Here is a 23,605-nt window from a genome sequence, read left to right on the forward strand (position 1 = left end):
ACCAAGATAGGCTCAACTAAGTCGCCGTATGATCGTGAAACGCGTAACATCGTCAGTGTTTATTTCCCGAGTCATCGTCGACTCGTGATTCGCGATGATTGTATGCCGGTTTTCGTAAATTACTAAATTTTGGGGAAACCCAGTTCGTCTGGGTCAAAATGTGGTGGTTCAAGAACTTTATAGCTTTCACCATCTTTTTTAGTTTACTACGAATATCTAGATCTCAAATAAGGGGTGAGAAAATAACTTATCTAACTTCAAATATTTATGTATTATCTATATTTGAAACGTCTATGTTTAATAAAATAAAATTATGAAAGTATAATAAAAAGAATTAATTTCAAAGTATATTACATTAAAATCACTTAAAAATCAATATATTTGCAAAAATGCGATTGCAAAATATTAAAACAAAGCTTTTCATTCTGTTGAAGAATCTATATTGAGTGCAAATATTTAACAACATGATTAACAAATGCTTAATTAAGTATTTAATTAATACTTTATAGAATTAATTAATATTTTACGAAATTCAAGTCTTTTGTTATTAACTCGATTATATATCTGAATTATTATTTAATTTCTATTAATTATTCGTTAATAAGTTTTTGTAGATTACGTTAACTAAATTGTTTTTCCTTTTTAAAAATTAGATGGTGATTCTCACGAATGTCTACGATCTTGTGCTGACAATGCACTTTCAAAAAAAGTATGCCGTTACGAATTCTTCGTTGAAGAATCACCTGCCCCGAACAGGTAAGATAGATAGAAGTCAGATAAGGTCTACGAATTTATTACGTATTTAATACATCAAAATCAATATGTATACTTTCGAAACTTTTATTTCAATCCAAGTTGAAACTACCAACAAGCTTTCGAAATTATTCTTCCACATGAGCAATTTTGTATACTATATAATATAATGTAACCGTTTCTCAATCAATTAATACAAACAGAATGAATCAAATTTTCTAAAAAAATTATATAAAATATAAAAGAAAACTATAAATTTTACACATGAAATCATTCTAATCTAGAAGGATGTATAACTTGTTCTCGGGCAATGCTGCAAACAAACTATAGCGCCGCTCAGGCACGATGTAGACCTAAATCAGCGAATATCCTCTTTGAAGGAGAAACCTGTCGGAATCTCGGTCAATTCGAATACACAATTTCTAGTGTAATTCAAGAACTAACGGTTCACACGGGTATTAAGTGCATCTTTTATTTTTTCAATTCCCAACTGGTTCTTACACTACCACTTACTGTCACGAACATGATACTTGTATTATAGAGAATAACGCTAGGCTAGATACATAATAACATCATACGTATACTTTGCAATCGTTGTTAAAATTGTGTGAAAATTGTAATCGTTATTAAATTCTTTTATTATTTTTTATATTATTATTCTAATATTTCATTCTGGTCACGATACGTATTATCTGATGTTAAGTACATATGCATTCAAATTCTATTTATCTGAACTTTTTAAAGTATGAATGGGCAGAATTAATTGATATTATATACATATACCATTAATTAATTTTTCTTATATTTTTATTGTTATTTACAGTATTCGCGATTGTACAAGCAAAAACGAATCGATGATCCACGACAACGTAATATTATTGAATAGCTTTCTAAGAATCAATGGGAAAAGCCCAGGCCCACAAATAGAGGTAAACATTTTTGAACTTATTGTTATCTTTCAATTTATGTATTAGGTATATTTTATACCTCTTTAAAAGTAGTTCGAAGCTATAATATATCAAATTTGTCCATTGTTAAGATATACTTTTGGTTAATTAACAGTACAATTTCAACGCACTTAATATTTTAAATTACGAGTTCACCTTTCAATTTTCAGGTATGTCTTGGAGATACTATAGAAGTGCTTTTATACAACAGATTAGGGTCCGAGGAATTATCTTTTCATTGGCATGGTATACGGCAAAGGAATTCGGCTCATATGGATGGTGTTCCGATGGTTACACAATGTCCTATTTTGCCATTTGGGGGTTTTCGATATAAACTAAAACCGGAAAATGTTGGTACATACATTTATTATGCACACATAGGTAAGCACATCGTATTCAAAACGATGAAATATGCAAACTGATTATATGTGAATGCTAATAAAAATATTAAATAATCAAGAACGATTGATTAATCGAAAAAATATTATGTTCTACAGATGACTGCAAATTTAATACTTTTCTTCTTAAAAACTAGTTCTTATTAAAATAAGTAACGTTTGTCATAAAAATAACTAAAATCCACTATGATTGATTAATTTATCAAACGGTGTTTCATCATCGTTATCCTTCAATAGTCAAATGCATAATCTCATAAATCAGGTATAATAAAGTGATTGTAGGGGTTAAGAAAATTAATTTTATTTAAATTGTTAAGTTAATTGTTATGTAATTTTTTAACTGTATCACTTTGATAACGTTTAAATCAATTTCAATTTTCCCGCGCTGTAGAACGGCTTCTACTCCTGCGAGGACAAGCAAAATTAAAGTAGATCAATAATCTTGAAACCGTTGTACTGTAGAAGTAAGGTTACAGGTTACATGTTACGCTTACTGTTTTAAGAAAAGTAGTGCGTATTAAATACTTAAATATCAATTTTCTTGACATCTATCTTTTTAAATTTTATATGTGTTAAATAGTCAAGTGAATTATAGTAATTTTGTGGTGATAAAATACAATGTAGAATTGAATGTAGCAAGAGATAATCTTTCACGCAGGAGGCTCAGGTACATTAAGTCATTTACATAATATTCTCAATATTTTAAAAGACAATCGTAATGACATTGACTGCTTAATGCCTCCTTCACTTCAACACTGATGGACAAAAATAAATTCATTTGTGTTTTCTTTTATAGCGTCTTTTGATCTGCAGTGTACATTATTATGTCAAAAGCATTAAATAAAAGTAATTTAGTATGAACTAAACCGAACTAAAATAAAAAAAAGTGCAATCGCTTTAAATTTATTTCGTATACGAAGAAGATTAAATTTAATATAGACAAGAAATGAACTCGTCCAAATTTTGTTCTTATTAGCGCCCTGGATTATCACGTTATAGGTATATTGTTCCAATAAGAAATTTTGTCTAAAATATCAGAAATACCAATGCATGTGAAAAATATGAAATTTATAAGAAGTAATATGACATTTTTAATCGTTATTGCAAAAATAGTAGTTTCGAGGAAACATCAGCTAAAGTGAGATCAGCAATCGTTTCGATTTATCTACGTTGTAATCGAACAAAACAAAATCGAGGAAGAAGATCGATAGTAAGCATTGAAAGATTAGACGTGTCGATTTTTAAGGTTGCTTAAACAAAGAACCTCAAATTAGCTGCTATCAATCCTGTCATTTGAAATTGAATTTTTCATTATTGCGAATATCAAAAAATTGCTGTACAGTTCTAAACCAATCTTGTATTTACTTCCTATATAGTATTATGATACAAAATTAACGAATATCTTCTTAATATTAATACATTTTATTTACCTATTTCTATAATTATTAAATTTACAATTAAAAATTATCGCACAATTTATTCACAAATATAAAATAAAATTACTGTAATGTATTTATAGAACGTGAATCCTTTCATTAATCATGGATATAACAAAAGCATTAATGACATTGAATTATTAGTTTCACAGCAGGCCGACGGCGTATACGGGTCGTTGACAGTTCGAGGACCACAAGATGACCCTAGCTTGGAAAGGATACTTCTCTTGTCATCAAGGCCGCCAACTCCTCTGTCGCGACACTCGCACCTACACCCACCTACGCCTAGTGAACTTCTCTTAAATGGCCAGGTATTGTTTTATCTAATTAGACAAGACGCTACGGTCAGAGAAAGATATATGTAATTCAGCATGAAATGTAGCCAAGATTTCCATATGCCCAGGGAACAAAACCGTTTTCGAAGATCAAAATTCTCGATACGAAATAATATGACAATAAGAACAATTTTTATACAAATATTATTTACTAGTGTTATTGCTTTTTACATTAAGATATTTTCATAGTCACTTGTCAAATGAAAAATTATGTTTTATTAGAACATGTTGAACAAACGAAAGCTATCTTTTCCTCAACATTGTAAATTTTTTTAATGATATTTGTAGTTCTCTATGAATGAATGAATGAATATTCCAGCAAAGCCAATCATTGCGCATATACCTAGCGTCTTAATTAAAAGATATTTCAAATTTTACTTTTATTCGTTAATTCATATTAGTAAAACTTGTTGTATAATATAGATTACGTCACCGGAATGAGAACTTTCTCTCGTTGTACATTATGTTTCACAAAACTGACGTCATCATTGGCTATGTCTTCTTTTTCAGAATAACGGATCTATCTTGCAAGTCCATTATGGAAGGAAATATTTATTGCGACTTATTAACGCCAACGCGTACAATTGCCCTATACTATTATCCATCTCTGGCCATGATTTTCGCGTCTTGGCTGCCGATGGGAACCCGGTTGAACCGACGGTGGGCAGACACATCTTTTTCTTTCCAGGTATGCAGGCGATTCTCCTTGCTTATACCGTGTGTTTTGTACATTCGGCACACGTAATATATGATCGTTGTACGTACATGTCGGATATACAAAACTCTTCATCCGAGATTTTATATTTAAACCTTGCCTCTCGGTTTTCGTGTACACAATTGCGCTCAGAATTTAAGTGAAAGCGAGTAAAGGGGGCGAGAATGAATTGCAATCGATAAAGGTAGGACGAGACATAATAAAATGAAATTGAATTACAGCTCGTGGGATTAAATTATGTGAGCATTATAGATAGGTATAAGATAGATATGTATATATAGCATAACTTGAGTATAATTGCCGAAGATGAATCGAGATGAAATATTATAACTTAAGAATGTATATGTATATTGGAAATATTTTTGAAAAACATGTAGCGTAATTCAGGTCGTTCACGACATGTGACTTAAAGCGATAAACGATGGTGAATAGTGGAAGAGTAAACGTTTGATATAGCCCTAATTGTTCTGCGTAAACTAAAGAATTTACATGCGTGATCGCACATAAGCGAAGCACGATTCTGTCTGATGATGTTCATCCTGCAAAAGACTACTACTAGCGTTTTAAAAATGGTAAATTAAAGAAAGCAAAGGAAATTACAAGCTATGCGAAAGAGGAGACGACAACGGAAAAGAAAGTGGCACGATATAAAGGCGAAGAACGAACGAAGATGGAGTAGTCGAAGAAAGGGAAAGAAAGTGAAGAGAATGAAGAGAAATGATGAAGATTTATGTTCGACAAGGAAGTAAAATGACAAACGAGAAGGAAGGTAGAGGAGAAGATCAAAAGAAAGGAAAAGGAAGAAACGTAGCAGAAGACAATGGAAATGAAAAAGCTTGGCTATCGTAATTAATGGAAAAGATAGGAAAAACAAAAGAGAGAGAGAGAGAGAGAGAGAGAGAGAGAGAGAGAGAGAGAGAGAGAGAGTGAAGGAAATAAAGCGGTGGAAGCGACGCGGTGGAATTGAAGAAGAACGAAAAACGATGAAACGAGGCGCAAGGTCGTTTAGTAAACAAAGAGGAAGGGAACGCTCGAGGATACACGCAACGAGGCCGTAAGAAAGAAATGCGAAAGGGAAAGGGGAAAAGAAAAAGAGAGAAGGAGCAAGAAAAGGAAAGAACGAAATCGCTTGGTAGTCGCACATGCAGCGTGCAGCGGTGGCTGACTCGTTCGCGCAGACTCGGCCGTCTTCGTGTTCTCGCCGGGTTTCCGCAAAGGGAAATAAAGAAAGGAAGGCGACCAAACGCGCGCGGGTCTCGCGCAAAAATCATTAAAACGCGTGCTCGATTCGCGGCTGCGGCGTCGTTGTCGACTCATAGTCGACGATTTATTAGCGGGTACCCGCCCGCTTGCTTGTCAGCCGACCGCATCGTTTAACTTTAGTCGACATCCGTCCGTACTTTGTAAATACTTGGACGTACGAGATACATAGGATTCTTTGGAGAAAACGGTGGTCCCTGGCCTAACAAGTGCCCGCGCGTCGCCGTAATATCGTCGTGGCCACTCTATTTTCCATGTCTAGCGACGACGCGTGGAACGAGCCAGAAACGAACGACACGCGGCTCGGCATGGAGTGGACTCGCGACAAAACTCTGGAGCTACTGCGCGAGTATCAGCAGAGACGCGTTCTCTGGGATTGGAATGCTCGGGGGTATCGCGACCGAACGAAGCGAAAACGCGCGATTCAAGAGCTCGCCGAGATCCTTTGCTGCAACACCCTCGAAATCGAGAAAAAGATCACGAATCTCAAGTGTCAGTACTCGAGAGAAGTTCACAAGATACAGAACAGCCGTGACGCAGCTACCGGGCCCGACGATGTTTACGTATCCAAGTGGTTCGCCTTTAAAGCGATGCAGTTCCTGCAATTTGGCACACGTAGATACAGTAAAAGGAAGAAGGTAGGTAGTTACATAGCTATAGATCGTTCTTTATCATTGCGCGTGTATATTACAAGTACGCTGTCGCGCGAGAAATCCAGTTGTGACAGATATTTCGTTCCCACGTGTCGCATTTACCTTAACGGAATACATATACAGACGAGACTCTCTTTCTCTCTTGCTATCAAATTATTCAAGAAAGAAATACTTAGTGTACTTTTGCCCTTCTTTTCTCTCTTTTTATCGCACAAAATCTGTGGTAAGCAGAATCATAAAGGCTCCCTTTCTCCAATCGTAAGGAGGCTAGTTTACGCCATATAATTGGCCAAACAATTTCGAAGAAAGACCATTGTGTTTGAATGCATTTCGTGGAAACGATCACCTCGCCTGAACGAAGCGTCGCTGCTCGGGATACACGTTTCGTCGACTCGTAGCAACGCGACGTGTCATTCTTTTTATAGCAATTTTTCGTCCCGTGACTTCGCATTTCGAATCGATCTTACTTGAAACGTGTCCGATTCTCCTGCACATTCGTGCGCTACCCGATTGCTGATAAACGATCATTCTATCCTTCTCCAATCTGGTCGTTTCCATGCTCGTTTTCTTACATTCTATACTGTATCTGTTCCTATCCGATTCTCTCCGTCCCATTTGCTTTGCTCCGCCTGTCGCCGCCCGCCTTTGTGTTCCTCCACCACTTTCTCCCACAAAGTTCTTCCAGTCTTCGTCTTCGAGAAACCGATCCAATTATGTCGATACATTGCTGCGATTAATTTGCCAATTTTTATGCAAATTTATATTTTTATGGACACAACTAAAGAAATAGGACTTAAGTAGAGAGATGGCGTTTTATCTGTTAGAAATTCTTACAGGCATCGTACTCTCTGATATTTTATACAGTCTTCTATATTGTGTGCAATCTTTGGATTATTGTATGCTTAAATTTCACATAAATGCATAAGAATTCGCAGTCCAGCCATGATACTCGATACAGTTTTTACTATTTTTATCGTTATTATTTATCGTTATCGCTATATTTCTATCGTTTCGTAAGAAAATGTAGAGGTTACTGGTAGATGATAGAGGATATGGTTAGGCGTATAGATACATTAAATTTCACGAGAATTTATTTTTAATTTGCAAGTTACATAGTTCGATATTATTTATTCGGAATACTTTATCGAAAAACCGGTTTGAATGTTACGATATTCCAATGATCATTACATTTGATTATTTTTATTAGTTTAAAGTATAAATATTAATCAAAGTTCAAGGAACTGGTTGCAACTTTATCGCCGAGTCTAGTCAAGATAAATAAGAAATCGATCATGAAATGTCAGTATACGTAATAATATATATTATATCTAGGGATATATGCACGTACATATAGAGTGACAAAAAATGAGCTAGGACTTTAAGAGTTTTATTATGTCAAACGGGAAAAGTAAAGTATATTTCACCCTTTCACAACGTCGTTCTTGCTGCACTATGAACGAGGTATTTTGCATATCTTTTTCTATAACGTTTCACAGGTCATTTTCGGTCTAACCGTGATTAAAAAATTGCTTAAATTTGAGGAAAGAATTATTATCAATATGTGATTTCTTGCTTCGGTCATACAATATAGATTCGATTCATAAATCAAAAGCAAAGGAATAATTTAAATGGAAAAGCAGTTTACGTTTCTTTCTGGTATATACCGCGAACTGACGCGTGTGCTTTTTCTTAATTAAGATACGTTCGGACATTGTTTCTCGAGCTATTTAAATATATTCCCGTGAAAGTTTTTAATACGAAGTTTCCTTGAAAGATCGAAATGTTAGATAAACGTTGAATCGTGTGAACCGAGTATAGCGGATTGAATCGCGATTCGATTTGATTGTGTTTACGCGTGCCGTGTAATTATCATAACCAGGAATGCGAGGTTTTCTCCGGACTCCGGCAAAATTTTTGTAGGTAAATTAAATTAACACGAGAAGCGAGCGTGCGATGAAAATTGGCCTGTGTGGATCCCTAAAATATTGTATCGTAATCAATGATAATAATTACTAATTAAACAAAAAGAAAGTAAAACATTGTTGATAAAACGGAGAAAAACTGAATAGGAACACGAATTCTGTAATAATACGAGTACGTAGATCGTACTCTTGCTTTTTTCTGTATTACTTGTACATTTACTAACACGTTCAAAAAATAGAAATCTATGCGAAGCGGTAAAAGGTAGACTTTGCTTAGTTAGTTAAAGTTATTTTTTATTTTATAAATAGTGTCCTCTGCTCGTAGTTATTATAACATACAACCTTAGTTAGCAATAAATTATGAGAAACATTATCGCAAAAGACCATGTCACATTAGAATTATGCGCATAAGTAAGTAATAAGGAATATTTGTAATGTGAGGAGACTTAAGCGACTGGACCGGACTATAATTTTGTTTTTCGGACAAGAACTTTGAACGATAACTCTCCTCTATCGAATCTATGTATCAATCTGAAATCTTGCCATTTAAACGAAAGACCATACGTATGTATGTAAAATAGTAGGTAGAATCACTCTTATTATAGAAACTCGAACTATATGAGCTGTTGTTTATCCCTCGACGAGTTCAGACAACACAAATCCTATACATTTCTGTTCTACGTGTTTCCTGTCACCCCTATGCCGAATGCAACTGGGTTTCACTCGCACGCGTGAACGTACGCACACGCGTGACGATAAACCGATCGCAATCGACGACGGCGATAGATATGGAAATATATTCTTCTCCCTGCAGAAAATCGAGGAGGAGACGTCCAAGCTGCAAGAGGAGTACATAGTTAGTGACATCGATCCCGAGAGCATAACGTTTATAGACTGTAACGAGGAGACAAACGGATCGGGAACTGGTTCGTTCAACGCCTCGCTAAGCGAAGACGCGGAAGAATCGTCATCCTCGAGCTTGAAGGCGATGGAATTGTATAACGGCTCGTCGCACAATCATAATAGTCCGATTTGCGATCTGGACGAGTTCGGACAGACGAAATTGGAGACTACTTCCGACGAACGAAAGAGAACGAAAGAGGAGTTCGCGAAATTCGCGGAGAGTATCGCGGTACAGCTGGCGGAGATTCCCGACTCGTATTCGAGATCTGTAGCGAAGCTGAGGATCAATCAGATCCTGTTTGAAGCGGAGATAGGCGTCTACGCACAGACACGTCGCTAACAAATGCAACTTCGTTCCGAGTTCGAAGAAACAAGTAAAAGATGATCGTAGTACGATGATGGTGAAACGTCTCCGTAGAAAGAGATTTGTACGCTGTATACGTGTTATTTTGTCATAATTAGTCGGCAAACGAGGCGATGTGTTCATATTCCGTATGGACGTTGTACGAATTCGCAACGATGGACGATAATTAACGTCGGTGTCGGAGTACCGAGATGGATCAGAGAGATTGAAAGAAGAAATGCTTTTGTGAGTGAACGAGAGCGAACGAGTAACTCTATTTAGCGCGTAATTGCACCAAGTAGATGCAGATACGTGTCGTAATATTATGGGAACTATCGTGAAATAGTAACGTGGATCGTGCTCCAAATGTACGATCGTTTTAACGACACTCCCGATTTTCACATAGGATTGTGTTAATATATTATATTTAATTCGAAGTTCGTCAGAGAAACGACAATACGAAGACTTTTAGCGTTTCTTGCTTATCAGGATCATTATTCGATTCCCATTTCTATCTTAAATTACAGATTAATTACGTTCATCGATACAAGCTACGCGAAACTTCGAATCGATGATTAAGGATAGTAACTTAAGCTAAATAGTCGGGATTTTTAACGAAACACATTGAACAATTTATTGTAATTTTAACTTTTCGTCCTTTAGATAGACAATTTTACACAATGGGGTGTAAAACTTGCGCGAACAGATTGTATAATAAGACACGAAAATTGTAGGAATTAAGACGTAATTTACAGTTGAATTCGTAAATTAGAATGCATGTAGTTGGCAAAAAGTCGTTTGTGATATCGCTCATTATACGAAGCGAAGTTTAAGGGATTTGAACGAGACATTTAAGAAATTGTTTATACTTGATATTATATTTTTTTGTAAAAGATCTTTTCCTGGGAATTAATCGCTCAAGGCCCCAGGTGTAAACTCGAATATCTCTTTGGAAGGAAGATAAACGATCTACGTATTATTAAGATTGTTGTGCTCCGATAGTAAGAGGATTCTGTGGAATCGAAGGAATAATTGACATTATCAAGGGGTAATAAATTTGACAAAATATTAGAAAAAAGATATTTTGTAATTAAAAGCCAGAACCACGCTGTATTATAAAAGGTAAACGAAAGGAGGAATTTATTTTCCAATATTTAAATACCTTTTGCGTATGAAAAATACGTTAACAGGTACGTTATCGTTTTAGGATTCGATTCATGAAGAAGACTGTATTTCTAAAATCTATTGCTATTTTTCGCGATTGTTATTTGCTTGTTTGTTACGATGTAACTATAATACGAATCGAGTATCTTTTTAAAGTATCTTCGATCGATCAAACGTTATATATAATTGTGAAACGAAATGTTACTCATATTCGATGGAAATAACGGATATGTGATTTTAAATGTGAATATAAGTCAAAAGTCCATGACATTTGAGTCAAGTTGAACAGAATAATGATGAAATACCGGTGAACTCGCTGGAATATTTAGAAGGGAAGTTTATAAACTTACGAATAAAGATTTATTCATATTGAGCAATGAACACTTGTTCAATTTCAAGGAAAAAGTATGTAATAAAGATTTTTCTTTATACGAACAACTTTCTTATATTTTTGATACATGTTCCTAAATTCTTGAATTTTGTGTAACTTTCAAATTGATCTGGAAAATTTGCCCGTTGAAAAGGAAAGTTGATTGCCAATTACAAATACCGATTTGATTGTTTGCAAAATATCTTAACGAGGAAGTATTAATTAATGCGCATGTTGTGATACAGATCATATTTTATAAAATGAGTTCCAACGAAATTATTGATCCACCTAACAGCGATATTCGTCATTTATACAATCTGTCTTATGAATGATCTAGATTATAAGAATGTATTCCATTGATAGATATCGTTTCAGGGCTTTAAATAGTAGACGTAGCAAAGTACTACAAACTATTTTTTATCGAAAGCAATCCCTCCGTAAAATTGAAAATAAGTCGTTTTAGATTACTTTATTAATTTTCGTTTAAGAGACAAACTGTATTGTATTTCATATCATATCAATTAAATCCTTTGTCAGTAGGTAGGTATAAAGAAAACATTAGATGGTAATGATTGTACACAAGATTCAACAGTCTCCGGTGTATGTCTTTATATAACTCGTTCATCCTTGTTCCTGATTCTACGATAGTTTTATATTTTTATATTATTGTGATCGTTTTTAGAAGCTTTACTGACAACCGTTAAATTTTAAAATACATAGTGGAAACTAATATTTACACGATCAAACATCCTTTTTTTTTTTATAAGTTTGTATTCTCATTCCTATTAAACAAAATTTGGTTCTAAGATCATTATCAGAGGAATATTATTTCTTCCGATCGAACCTCTTTCTCATATCCTAAAAATTTCTTCGTGGTAAATAATCTCGAATCAATTTTGTTCATATTACCATATCGATAATTTGAATAATAATTGATCGCCAATCTTTTAAATAGATCCGTTCCCATATAATTTAAGTGAACATTTCATGGATAAAGATATATCATGATCCTGAAAATGAAAATTGACAAAATGACAGTGTAATTGTTGTAAAATTGACGATCAGTAGAGACAGAAATATAATATAAAAATAAAAATGATAAAACTGTAATTTGCTATTATTTTTAATGTCTAATCGTAGATAAATCGAATAGGTATTAGTAACATTTAATAATAATAAAAGTAACATTTTCTTAGTCGTTACTTTAATGTATATAAGTATTTTTCAGTAGTCGTAAAATCAATTTTTTCGCGTTTCAAGTTTCTATCAGATATTAATCTTAATGATGCTCAATCGTGAATTCCGAAGAAATACAGTGTCTTTCTGTGCAAAAGAAGAAAGTACATAGGCGAGAATGTAGAATAAGTTACATAGGGATCTAAAAGTTAAACTACACGATCGTTGCCTTGATATCCCATAACTTTTCTTCCGATAAATAGCGATTATAGCGTATTAATATTAGTGCATCAATAGCACAGTGTAAAAAATTCCTTGTAAAAAGACATAACACTAAAGTTATCTATTTATCTGTCTAGAAAAATCTTGGGAAGAATCAAAGTGATCATTGAAAAGTTAATGTTGTACTACACGCGTGATTTTATTCTCGTGATTCATATTTTTTTCACATATTATTTTATTGCGAATGAAAACAATTGATCATTAAAAGTAAATATTTTATGTATTTATTCCAAAATATTGTTGGATATCCATGTAATATAAACGCTATTAAAAACAGATTTGAGAAATGAGATTTTCAAACGTATAAACAATTTCCTCGGTAAAAATAGAAACTCGGAGGATAGTAAGTACATATTTATATACATATGTGTCGTAATTGCAGTTTTGTGCTGATTACGAAAAATTAATTCGAACTGAGATTAAAAAAGTTTGCTGGGAGTTATAGGCATATTTACATGCATATACTCAACAGCAATGAAACTTAAATTCTTCCTGTATTACGATATACATATCCCCATATTATTTCTTATAGTTTATATAGCTATGCTTTTTTATATTATAGCAAAACGCCTACACTTTACTTTGTATACTTTTATTCAATAAAATAACTAGGATACCTGTTTCAGATATGCAATTACTCTTTCCATAAATTCAATATCATAAAGTTAGAATATCAGCTTTTAATAGAAAAGTGGATATTTCTAGATGTCACCAACGAAATTTGTATAATATTAAGGAATAGGATAATCTTATCATTTTCTTTTTTATTTTTTTTTTTTTTTTTATAGATTCTCTACTATACGAATTTAATTTTAGGTGAGAGATTTGACATAATTCTCGAAGCAAATCAACCTCCTGGGAAATACCTCGTTGATATAAAGGGCCATCGGGACTGTCAAAACCTTCATCAGGAAGCTTTCATCCTTTATGATGATATAAAACCGCAGTCCGCTATAATCAAAGACGAAAAACTATTGAAAATCAATGACCATGCAATTACGAACAAGGGCCACGATTGTCATGAAATATCAAGGAATTTCATTTGTGGTTTGGATTTAAAAGGATCGAGAGGGATCGAGATTAACTCAGACGAAATTATTTATGTTCCATTCGACGTGAATGCTTTTTCCTATTTCACGGATGAAATGTCCGACTACAGATATAATTTTTACGGATGCCCTTTCTATCCATCAGATCTAAGTAAGGACATGAAGAGTTTGTTAATATTAAAACTATCAGTCTGTAATGCCTGCCTAAATGTATTATACTATGCGTAAATGACCATAATTAATTTTTTTACATTTTACCAAAAGTACCTGCATAATTTTAGCAATTATAAAATCAAACATTTGGAAGTTGTTACTTGGACTGATTTGATAGTTGTAGGCGTCAGAACTGTTATTTCTAATTACTATTTTGTTTGTTCAATATTATTCGATATAATTTTCACTTACTTATAAATATAAAATACATACGCGAAATATATGCCACTTTACATTTATTCGCGATAGTTTCTTAATGGATCGTAATTTTTATTTTCTTAAATCTTTCTTCTTTTTTATACTTCTCGACTTTCTACATCCATAAATGCAAATTTCAGGTGTGAGCAAAGAAGGAGCAAGGGTTGCACAAATTAATCGTATATCGTTTAAATATCCCATGTCTCCGTTATTGTCTCAACCGGAAAATATACCAGAGGAATCGATTTGCTCTTTGGAAACGCGTTCAGAAGAGTGTGCTGACACACCATTGTTTTGTGAATGTATCCACGTGATCGAAGTTCCACCTAGAAAAAATATCGATATTATTTTAATAGATGAAGGTAATTTTAATCTACTTTACATTATGATTTATTATTTTATATTTAAGATAATTCTTTATTCAGGTTCTGGCGGAAATGTCTCCCATACGTTTCACGTACATGGCTATAACGCGAGTGTCCTAGGAAAAAGTAGTTTCGAACGAGCAATTACCAAAGAAGAAATTATCCTGTTGGATCGTAACAAACAGTTAGATCGCAATTTTTTAAATCCACCTCAGAAGGACAGTTTCGTTGTACCAAATAAAGGATACGTTATTCTTCGTCTTTTTACTGATAATTTAGGTAGAAACCATTATATTTGCAATCTTTAGCGAAATCTCTTAAGAAAAGAATAATTTCATTTGTGAGAATGTTTTAATAAAATTATGACATGAATTCATTTACCATTTGCAGGATATTGGATGTGGGAAGCAAGAAGCACGGCAATATCATCAGGAATATCTGGACCTGTTATGCAATTTTTGTTAAAGGTAGGAAATCGTGAAAGCTTCTTACCCGTTCCTTTGGACTTCCCTACCTGTGGAAGTAATAAACATCCGGACATGGTATTCGAAACCAACTAATTTAGTGTATAAACTGTAATTTATTATATTACCATATATTTATTTTATATCCTGCTACTTAATTCAAGCCAATTAATCATATTAATTTAACGTTGTACCATAAATAATCTTTATTTACATAAAAAAAGAGAATCTTTTAAAAGATAAATATTTTTCTAAAAAAGCAATTTGTGACTTATATTGTGAAGAATAGAAACGAATAAAATAGTAGATTCTAGAATGCAATTGAGGAACCAATTAAGTTTGAGGAAACTTATAAGTTATACAAATCTTTTAAAGTATCCACCGCTGGTCTCCAGTTGTTGCATACCGGGAAACCGCGTGGCACCGGTGGAAGATCACTTTTATCCCCTACGTGAATGACCAGTTCCATTCCGGTTATGTGATGCCAAATAAAGTGGCAATGAAGTAGCCACCATCCTATAAAATAGTACTTTTATCTTCATCCGAAGTATTTTAATAAGTTTATAATGTTGTAGATGTGATTCAAATGAATTTAATTAGCATCAATGAAATATTTACGATAAATGATTTTAGACATTTAGAAGAAGAAGAAGAAGAAGAAAGTCTAATTTTCTCGAAAAAGAAGAACAGCTATATGGAGAAAATGCTATTTTGGAAGTAATTAAATATTTTACCAGGATTATTCGCCTTGAAACGTATAATTGCATATCCTCCATTTATCAGTTTAATAGTGTCTTTACCAGGTGGATTTGAATATTCCCCATTTTTAAGACGTTGCATGTGTTGGTCTATTACTGCTTCTATATCTGATCTCGAAATATTTCTACCACCAAAATCCCCCATACTAAATACTCTAAATTCATAACCGTGCAAGTGGAACGGATGATATAGGCCAGGCAGGGGCACTGTAATATAATTTGTTATTTAACGTTATATAACGTATATATGTTATATAACGGTATTCTTTTCGTAATGAAACAAGATCAGCCTATTAAATAGGTCAACATTCTTTTATCTTGTACTAAAGACAAATACTAGATACCTTCGTCGTATATTACTAGCTCCACGATATTATTCAGTTGTGCATTGATAACGTCAGAACATGTGCAAGGTTCGGTGCAATCGTTCTGTACGTTTTCCTTACATATTGTTTGGCGAGAACTACGTTGCGGGAGCAGAGGCGCCGATGGTTCCACGTGCGAGATATTAAACGTAGCAGCAATCTCGGAACCTGCAGCTGGACCTAAAACGAAACAAAATGTTTTACGAAAACAAGATATATAACAATAAATAAATAACACATAAATGAAATATAACAATAAAACGAAAAAAATTGTATTTCTTTAATTGGATGCAAATAAGCAGATTTTTTATATTTATGACGCACAAGAAATAATTTGCTATAATTAGAAAATGAGTAAGATGACTTATACATATATAGGCACTTATTTATTATGAGAGAATCATTAAAAGAAACTTACTAAAGTAGCGAGGGTACTTGTTTGACCTAAATAATTTCTTGTCCCCATCCTGATTGTAAACGAAGAACCAAAAGGGTAATATGTGCCTCTCATCCGGTTCAACTTTCAAGAGATCAGGATCGATGTCGAAGGCTTCCACTTGGTTCACACAAACGGCACTTTGTGTGTTATTTGTATTGCACTCCGTTCCATTAAGCGAATTATACGTCTAAAAAATGTGAAAGAATCACATGTTACAGTTGTTAGATACATCTAAATACAATTTACATATAATGCCAAAATTTTAATCTGAGAAATTTGTAAACACATTTGTACAAATCTAAATTTAACATGGGTGTCTGATGACTATCGTGGTTATTATATGTATGATCTAAATGTAAAATATTTCTCACTATACATATATGTATATTAATACGTACGGTCCTTGTGTCGTATAGAATTCAATGTGGAAGAAACCGAGTATTTTTAACGGCTTGACAAATTACTTTGACGCCGTATTGACCAAAATTAATTTCAGCTGTCGCACGCTCCAATAAGGCCACTAAATTGTCCGAGATATATTATGTCTATATATATATATATATATATATATATATATATATATATATATATATATATATATATATATATATATATATTAGGTCGTTATATTTCCAATTACGAAATCGTTTGATAAAATTATGGCGTGAATTCATTTATTATCTGTAGGATATTGGATGTGGGAAACACGGCAGTATCGGTAGGAAACTGCACTCGTTACGCAATTCCTCTTCAAGGTAGAAAATCGTGAAAGTTTTTTATCCGCTCCTTTGTACTTCCCCAGGCGCGCAAGTAATAAACACCCGAACATGGTATTCCATGCAAATTAATTTAATGTATAAATTTCAAGCTAAAAAGTCACATTAATTTTACGTTATACTACAAATAATTTTCGTTTACATTAAGAAGGAGAATCCTTTAAAAGGGCAAAGGATAGGTAAATATTTGTTTAAAAAGGTAATTTGTGACTTATATCGTGAAGAATAAAAAAGAGTAAGTAAGAGTAATAGATTCTGAAAATATTATATTTTTGTTTCATCACTTTTTACATGTTACAATACAATCAAAGAATTAATTAAACTTAGGGATACCGAAAACCATAAAAATCGTTCAAAGTGTGCAACGCTGGTCTCCAATTGTTGCATACCGGGAAATTTGGTGGTACCGGTGGAAGATCTCCTCTGTCCCCTACGCGTATGACCAGTTCCATTCCAGTAATGTGATGCCAAGTAAAGTGACAATGAAGTAACCACCACCCTATAAAACAATATATTATATCTTCATCCAAAATGTTTTAAGCACTTACTGTGTTGTAAATATGATATAAATGAGTTTAATTAACATTAATCAAATATTCGAGACAAATGTTCTTAGATGAAGAAGAAGACAGTGCAATTTTCTCAAAAACGGGGAAGAACTACACGCGGAAAATTGTTTCGGAAATACGTATGTATATAATTGAATATCTTACCTGGATTATCCGCCTTGAAACGTATAATTGCATATCCTCCCATTGGAATTTTAACAGTATCTTTACCAGGTGGATTCGTATATTCTCCATTTTGAAGGCGTTCCGTGTGCTGCTCTATTACTTCGTCTATGTCTGCTGTCGAAACATTTCTATCACCACCAAAATCCCCCATACTAAACACTCTAAATTCGTAACCGTGTAGATGGAACGGATGATATAAGCCTTCCAGTGGTACTATAATAAAATTTTGTTATTTAACATTATCGAATTTGCAATATTTTTTTGCGCAATGAAACAAGATTAGTTTGTTAAATAGGTCAACATTCTTTTATCTTGTTTCGTACTAAAGACAGATACTAGATACCTTGATCGTATATTACTAGCTCCACGATATTATTTAATCTTGTATTGATAATTTGCGAACATGTGCAAGGTTCCGTGCAATCGTTCTGTACATTTTTCTTACATATCGTTTGGTAAGAACTACGTTGTGAGAGCAGAGGCGCCGCTGGACTCTCGTACGATATATTACCAAACGTAGAAAGAAGCTGAGAATAATCGTTTGCAGCTGAAACGGAACAAATGTTTTACTAGTAACACAGACATCGACAAATAAATAATACAAAAATGAAAAACAAGGATAAAACTGAAGAAGAAAATTTTATTCTTTTAGCCGAATACAAATAAGCTGATTTTCGTATAAATAATTTCTTGCGCGCTAGAAATAATTTGCTATGATAAGAAAATGAACAAGAGGACTTGTTCATATGCATATACTTAGTTACTTTCAAAGAAGCATTAAATACAACTTACTGAAATAGGTACGGTACATGTCTGCTACAAATAATGTTCTGTCCCCATACTGAGTGTAATTGTAAAAGAAGAAAGGTAATATGTGTCTCTCATCCGGATTAACTTTCAAGAGATCATCATCGGTCTCGAAGGCTTCCAGTTGGTTCACGCAAATCCCATTTTCTGTGTTGTCTGTATTGCAATCCTGTCCACTAAGCGGATTATAGGTCTAAAAAATCGAAATCATCAATTAATAGAAATCAAGGAAGAATCAGGTATTACAGTTGTTAGATACACCCAAATAGTATTTGAAAAATAATTGGAAGATTTTAGTCTGAGAAATTTATAAAAGCTAAAGTAGTTCGTGATAATTAAAAATAGAATTAAAGCTACATTTCTTTCTCAGGGAAAGTAAATTTTTATTTAGGATGAATAAAGCAGAGCATGTTTTGATACCTACAACACCATCTGTTGTATCGTTATAAGTAGGACTTGGTCTTGTAGGCCAATTAGGACCACCATCGTATTTTAAGATAGCTAACTGCTGTACTCCAGTTTCTTCACATTCACCAAGTCCACGCACTTGTATCCAATAAGAATCAACATTTTGATTTGCAGTTAGGATAAAATCGACGCGTTCACCTGTATATTTCGAATGCTTATTTTAAATACATAAAACGTAAACTGGTACAATAAAGCAACTTTCTCTCGACTCTGTATTAAAGCAAAAAAAAGTTCTATCATATGGAAAATATTCTTAGTCGTAATAACGTAATAATCTAATCGAACAGCCGATTTCGAAAGGAAAAGTTGAAATTTATCAAACCTGAAGACGAGATTATTTTATCCACTGTTCTGGGTTGCACATTTGCACCATCCTGAGCAATTATGACTAATTGATGTCCTTCGATTCTAAGTTCCGCCAGGCATACTGTACTGAAAGAATTAATCATCCGTATTCTGTGTCGTTCTCCGCTCCTTACGGTATATTCTGTTATCGGTGAATTCGTAGTTTGGCCGGTAACTGGATCCTAAAAACAATTATAATTTATTAATAATTAATAATCTGCTTCTGACGAATAGTATTAGCAAACAGAAACGAAGAAATCGTTTCTATCCGAAATTTACCATTTAATCGCCTAATGCTAAGAGTTTTGCGATCCTTAGACAATATAATATAAAAGAATATTTTTGCAGTAAAGATATACATATAGTTTACCGTCCAATTTCCTAAACCGTTTATAAGTATGTTCTGCGGAGCCTGTCCTGGATCACGTCTATACGAACCAGGATAACGTTCTAACGATAACACATGCATCCAATCACTTAAGAATATGATAATGTAATCTCTATCGTATGATTGATAATGAGGATCTCTAGATGGTGGATCTCTAACAATAAGACCACCATATTGCCCATCTAGCATGTGTGTCCAGATGTGAGAATGGTAGAAATGCGTGCCCGAATTTTCCACTACAAAGTCATATCTAGAACAGGATATCACAAAATTTGTATTTCATTTAGTTTCATACCGTGATATTTTATAAGAAGCTTATTTTACATGAAATGTTTTCTTTTATAATGGACACTAAATTAAAAGGATTAAACCGTAATAACAGTTCGCGTAATCAAATCTTTTATATAATAATAGACAAAAGAAACGAAGGGTGATATATCGTTAAATAGCAGACCGAATGAACGATATCATGATATTTATGGTAACATGAAAAGACAGTAAAATATAGACTTTAAAATAGTATTTACCTAAATGACGAAGAAGACGGAATCGGGCATTGTGTGACATAAGGAACACCATCGTAATATTGAAAACCGTTTTGGAAAATTCCGTGCCAATGTATCGTGACTTCATTTCCTGGGGCAGAATTCCGCACGTCTACTATAACGCGATCGTTCAAACACACCTGAAAACGAGTCAAGTGTTTTCTCAAAAAAATTACGATCTATCACAAAAGTGTACTGCACATTTTCGTCTCCTTTGTATTTTCTTTATGCCCGCGTACTTGTCGAAATTAACGAAAAGACAATGTCGAATAGTTATCGAATCTAGCAGTACTTTTATGTCAGATATATGTAAAGAAACTGAAAAATTTATGTAAAATCCTGCTCAAAATACCAGGATCATATGAAGAATACAAAGGAGAAATCGCTGTTCGTTATCATATTACGATTTTTACCTTGATCAATGGTCCTGGTAACTGTCGATTGATAGGTATCAAAGACTTTTCAAATCCATCTCCTAAAATACACTGGAACCTTTGAGATTCCACGTTACAAGCACTGAAAATATTGATATTTAGTTTATTTAATCACCGACTTAAATATGCGAGCATCTTTATTTCTAGCTTATTTTACTGCAGCTATTTTCATAGTTCCACACTTTAATCAAATATATATCGGCGGCGGCAAATTAACGTAAAACGCTCGTGTGAATTGTCAGGAAAATTGTCAGAAAAATAAAAACAAAGAAAAGACACGCAAACGTGATGTAAGGTCGTTCGTCTGCACTGGACTTAGACTCTGTGTAGACTTTTGCCCGCGCGATATCTCTGTGATCATATATCCTTCTTCGTGCTTCCAATTAAAAATAAGGAAAACAGACATACGATCGCAGCGACATCGTAGCGTGCATCTGTTCTAAAGAGTTTAGAAACAAAGGGCAACAAAAGTAATCCTTTGTTAAGAAATATTCCGAATTATAATTGCCGATAAATTCCTGTGATTGATTTTTCGTTTTCCTTTAGATAGCAAGATATGATGTAAATAATTCTTTACTTGTTCATACAGCAATTATCAAAGATTGACGAATAATATTAATTTATGAAGCGAGTATAACAAACAACGACTTAGCATTAAAGTACAGGTGATTAGGAAGAGAAAGGAAGAAAGAATTGTATAATTTAAGGATTGCGCTAGTTTTGTAATGTGTGAATATCATCCTTATTTTACTGTTATTAATGTTAATTTGTATGGAATTCAGTATAAAAAAATTCTCACTTCAGATGCTATAGAAAAGGTAAATATTACGGAAGGCAGAAGACCGAAATATCAATAGAGCAATGGTTAAAAAACGTTTCAGATACAAAAGGAACAGCGGAAGAGTTTCGATTGTATATTATTGTAGTATATTAAATATATATAAATATATACGTGTAAGACGTGTCTGTCTTATCTGGGAATACACTTTATGAACACACTTTTCTGTGAATGATAATTATACGTATAATATATAGAATAGTTACTGTATTAAGCGTAACAAAATATATATATTCGCGATATAATCGTTTAAAAGAATATATTAACACGTTGACTGCCACGCAGATTTTATTTATTTTATTCTGGAAGCTGCAATAGATTAAAATATACTATACCATAAAATTTATTTTTTGGAAAATATTATATTATATCTGTTCAGGTTTTTCTGACAATTGTTATCAAAACCATTCGCGTCGTTGACAATTTTTTAGTTCATGAAATGTACGTTATTTTAATCATTCTACGAAGTTTAATAAAACGTAGCTCACTGATGACTATCGTGGCAACTAACGTGTTAACGTGTATCTCCTGTCAGATATTACATACATGATCCAAACTTAAAATATTATTCAGTATATATATGTATATCAATACGTACGGTCCTACTGTTGTATAGAATTCAATATTGAAGGAATAATAACAATTTCTAGGTTCTTCGTTATCTGTGCAACTTCGTGCACATTCTTCGGGCGAAGAAAGTACTATCGATGAAGAATTAGGACCATAGTCGTCGGCCCAACCCCAGTACGCTGCGCACAAGTAAAACAATATATTAGAAACGATATTGGAAAATCATCGAATAAAATTATAAAATCTGTCAAACGATCCTAATCAAAGTGAAGCGTAATGGTATAATTTAAATAGCAATAATACGAAGAATAATACGGAAATTTTAAATTTTTATTATTATCAGAAAATTTAAGAGATGAGATTATAAATGTTTCGCGTAAAAATATGCATACATTAAATACATGTATCAACAAAAAGAGATATAGTAAATGTTTATTAATTCATCCACAAGCATTAATTCCATCATTAAATGCGAACAGGGATTGGTATGCAGACAATGAATCTCCTACGCATATAGTTGAAATAAGCGGTGTCTTTAAAATAGTTCGAGACGTACAAAACACAATAAACTAACTTAAGGAATATTATGAGTTACTCGTTTCAAATGAATCCATATTCATATATGCACAAATTATATACACTAATAATATACTTTGTATAAATAAATTTGCAGTAATCTGACAAATTTTTAATAAACAAATTACATTTGTGAACACTTACGGTTGCTGTACGACAGTTGCACGTGAAACAGCAGAACAATGCAAAATGCATAAAATTTTCTCACATTCTGAAGAATATTAAAAAAATTAACAAGCGTCATTTTCCACTAAAACCAAACGAAGTCCAGCGTTTTATGGGCCTTCCTTTAATTGACTACTACTAACATTTTTTCGCGCTAATAGCTTCAATTTATAGAAAAAAAGCGGGCAATTTAATCATTTTCAAAACTTATCGGCTTATCTACATTTCCGGGTATCGATTTACTTTTAATTACTCTGTAAGTTGTTTATCGTTTGAAAGCTTTTTAGTGCTGGCTTCCTTCAAATTATACAATGTCGAGGACATCACTTAAATGGATAAATGCAAAATCTATTCCACTTATTTGAATTATATGTAACGAACATTCTGATAAGAAACAAACTCAGTGCTGTGTAAACAATTACTATAGAATGCTTTATTATAATTAAACGTA

General features: G+C 33.2%; 3 protein-coding genes across 7 annotated transcripts; 2 read left to right on the forward strand and 1 right to left on the reverse strand.

The window, feature by feature from the left end:
- Positions 1 to 32: 32 nt before the first annotated feature.
- LOC126864608 (uncharacterized) lies at positions 33 to 17,058 on the forward strand. 5 transcript variants are annotated; one of them, XM_050616116.1, is made up of 11 exons: positions 33 to 234; positions 654 to 756; positions 1,577 to 1,682; positions 1,871 to 2,081; positions 3,679 to 3,845; positions 4,380 to 4,557; positions 13,474 to 13,857; positions 14,258 to 14,479; positions 14,543 to 14,761; positions 14,873 to 14,949; positions 15,580 to 17,058. In XM_050616116.1, exons 1-11 carry the CDS (start codon positions 159 to 161, stop codon positions 15,757 to 15,759), a joined length of 1,923 nt encoding a protein of 640 aa, XP_050472073.1. In that variant the 5' UTR covers positions 33 to 158; the 3' UTR covers positions 15,760 to 17,058. The 5 variants fall into 5 exon arrangements, with proteins under 5 accessions (XP_050472073.1, XP_050472075.1, XP_050472074.1 ...); XM_050616118.1 differs by having other exon boundaries at positions 15,322 to 15,688; XM_050616117.1 differs by having other exon boundaries at positions 14,873 to 15,688.
- On the forward strand, positions 4,565 to 13,282 carry LOC126864625 (uncharacterized). The gene is made up of 2 exons (XM_050616154.1): positions 4,565 to 6,482; positions 9,234 to 13,282. The coding sequence occupies exons 1-2, from the start codon at positions 6,099 to 6,101 to the stop codon at positions 9,660 to 9,662; spliced, it is 813 nt and encodes a 270-aa protein (XP_050472111.1). The 5' UTR covers positions 4,565 to 6,098; the 3' UTR covers positions 9,663 to 13,282.
- A 475-nt stretch (positions 17,059 to 17,533) lies between the features above and the next one.
- Positions 17,534 to 23,305, reverse strand: LOC126864607 (uncharacterized). Its single transcript, XM_050616115.1, has 11 exons — positions 23,134 to 23,305; positions 22,442 to 22,592; positions 20,985 to 21,087; positions 20,554 to 20,711; positions 20,009 to 20,276; positions 19,616 to 19,820; positions 19,250 to 19,431; positions 18,811 to 19,018; positions 18,362 to 18,565; positions 17,998 to 18,231; positions 17,534 to 17,783 (listed from the first exon to the last, which is right to left on the reverse strand). Exons 1-11 carry the CDS (start codon positions 23,231 to 23,233, stop codon positions 17,608 to 17,610), a joined length of 1,989 nt encoding a protein of 662 aa, XP_050472072.1. The 5' UTR covers positions 23,234 to 23,305; the 3' UTR covers positions 17,534 to 17,607.
- Positions 23,306 to 23,605: the final 300 nt, after the last annotated feature.

This window comes from Bombus huntii, chromosome 4 (genome assembly GCF_024542735.1).
Source record: "Bombus huntii isolate Logan2020A chromosome 4, iyBomHunt1.1, whole genome shotgun sequence".
Taxonomy (NCBI): Eukaryota; Metazoa; Arthropoda; class Insecta; order Hymenoptera; family Apidae; genus Bombus; species Bombus huntii.

Bases quoted from the DNA above. Each gene is read 5' to 3' on its own strand.
- LOC126864607 (XM_050616115.1), bottom strand. From the start codon at position 23,233: ATGACGCTTGTTAATTTTTTTAATATTCTTCAGAATGTGAGAAAATTT. The intron at 19,019-19,249 runs GTAGGTATCAAA...TCGATTTTTTAG, and splicing joins ACGATACAACAGATGGTGTT to ACCTATAATCCGCTTAGTGG. The intron at 17,784-17,997 runs GTAAGATATTCA...ATTGTTTTATAG, and splicing joins TTTCAAGGCGGATAATCCAG to GGTGGTGGTTACTTCATTGT.
- LOC126864625 (XM_050616154.1), top strand. From the start codon at position 6,099: ATGTCTAGCGACGACGCGTGGAACGAGCCAGAAACGAACGACACGCGG. The intron at 6,483-9,233 runs GTAGGTAGTTAC...TTCTCCCTGCAG, and splicing joins GATACAGTAAAAGGAAGAAG to AAAATCGAGGAGGAGACGTC.
- LOC126864608 (XM_050616116.1), top strand. From the start codon at position 159: ATGTGGTGGTTCAAGAACTTTATAGCTTTCACCATCTTTTTTAGTTTA. The intron at 235-653 runs GTGAGAAAATAA...TTTAAAAATTAG, and splicing joins ATCTAGATCTCAAATAAGGG to ATGGTGATTCTCACGAATGT. The intron at 14,762-14,872 runs GTAGAAACCATT...TACCATTTGCAG, and splicing joins TCTTTTTACTGATAATTTAG to GATATTGGATGTGGGAAGCA.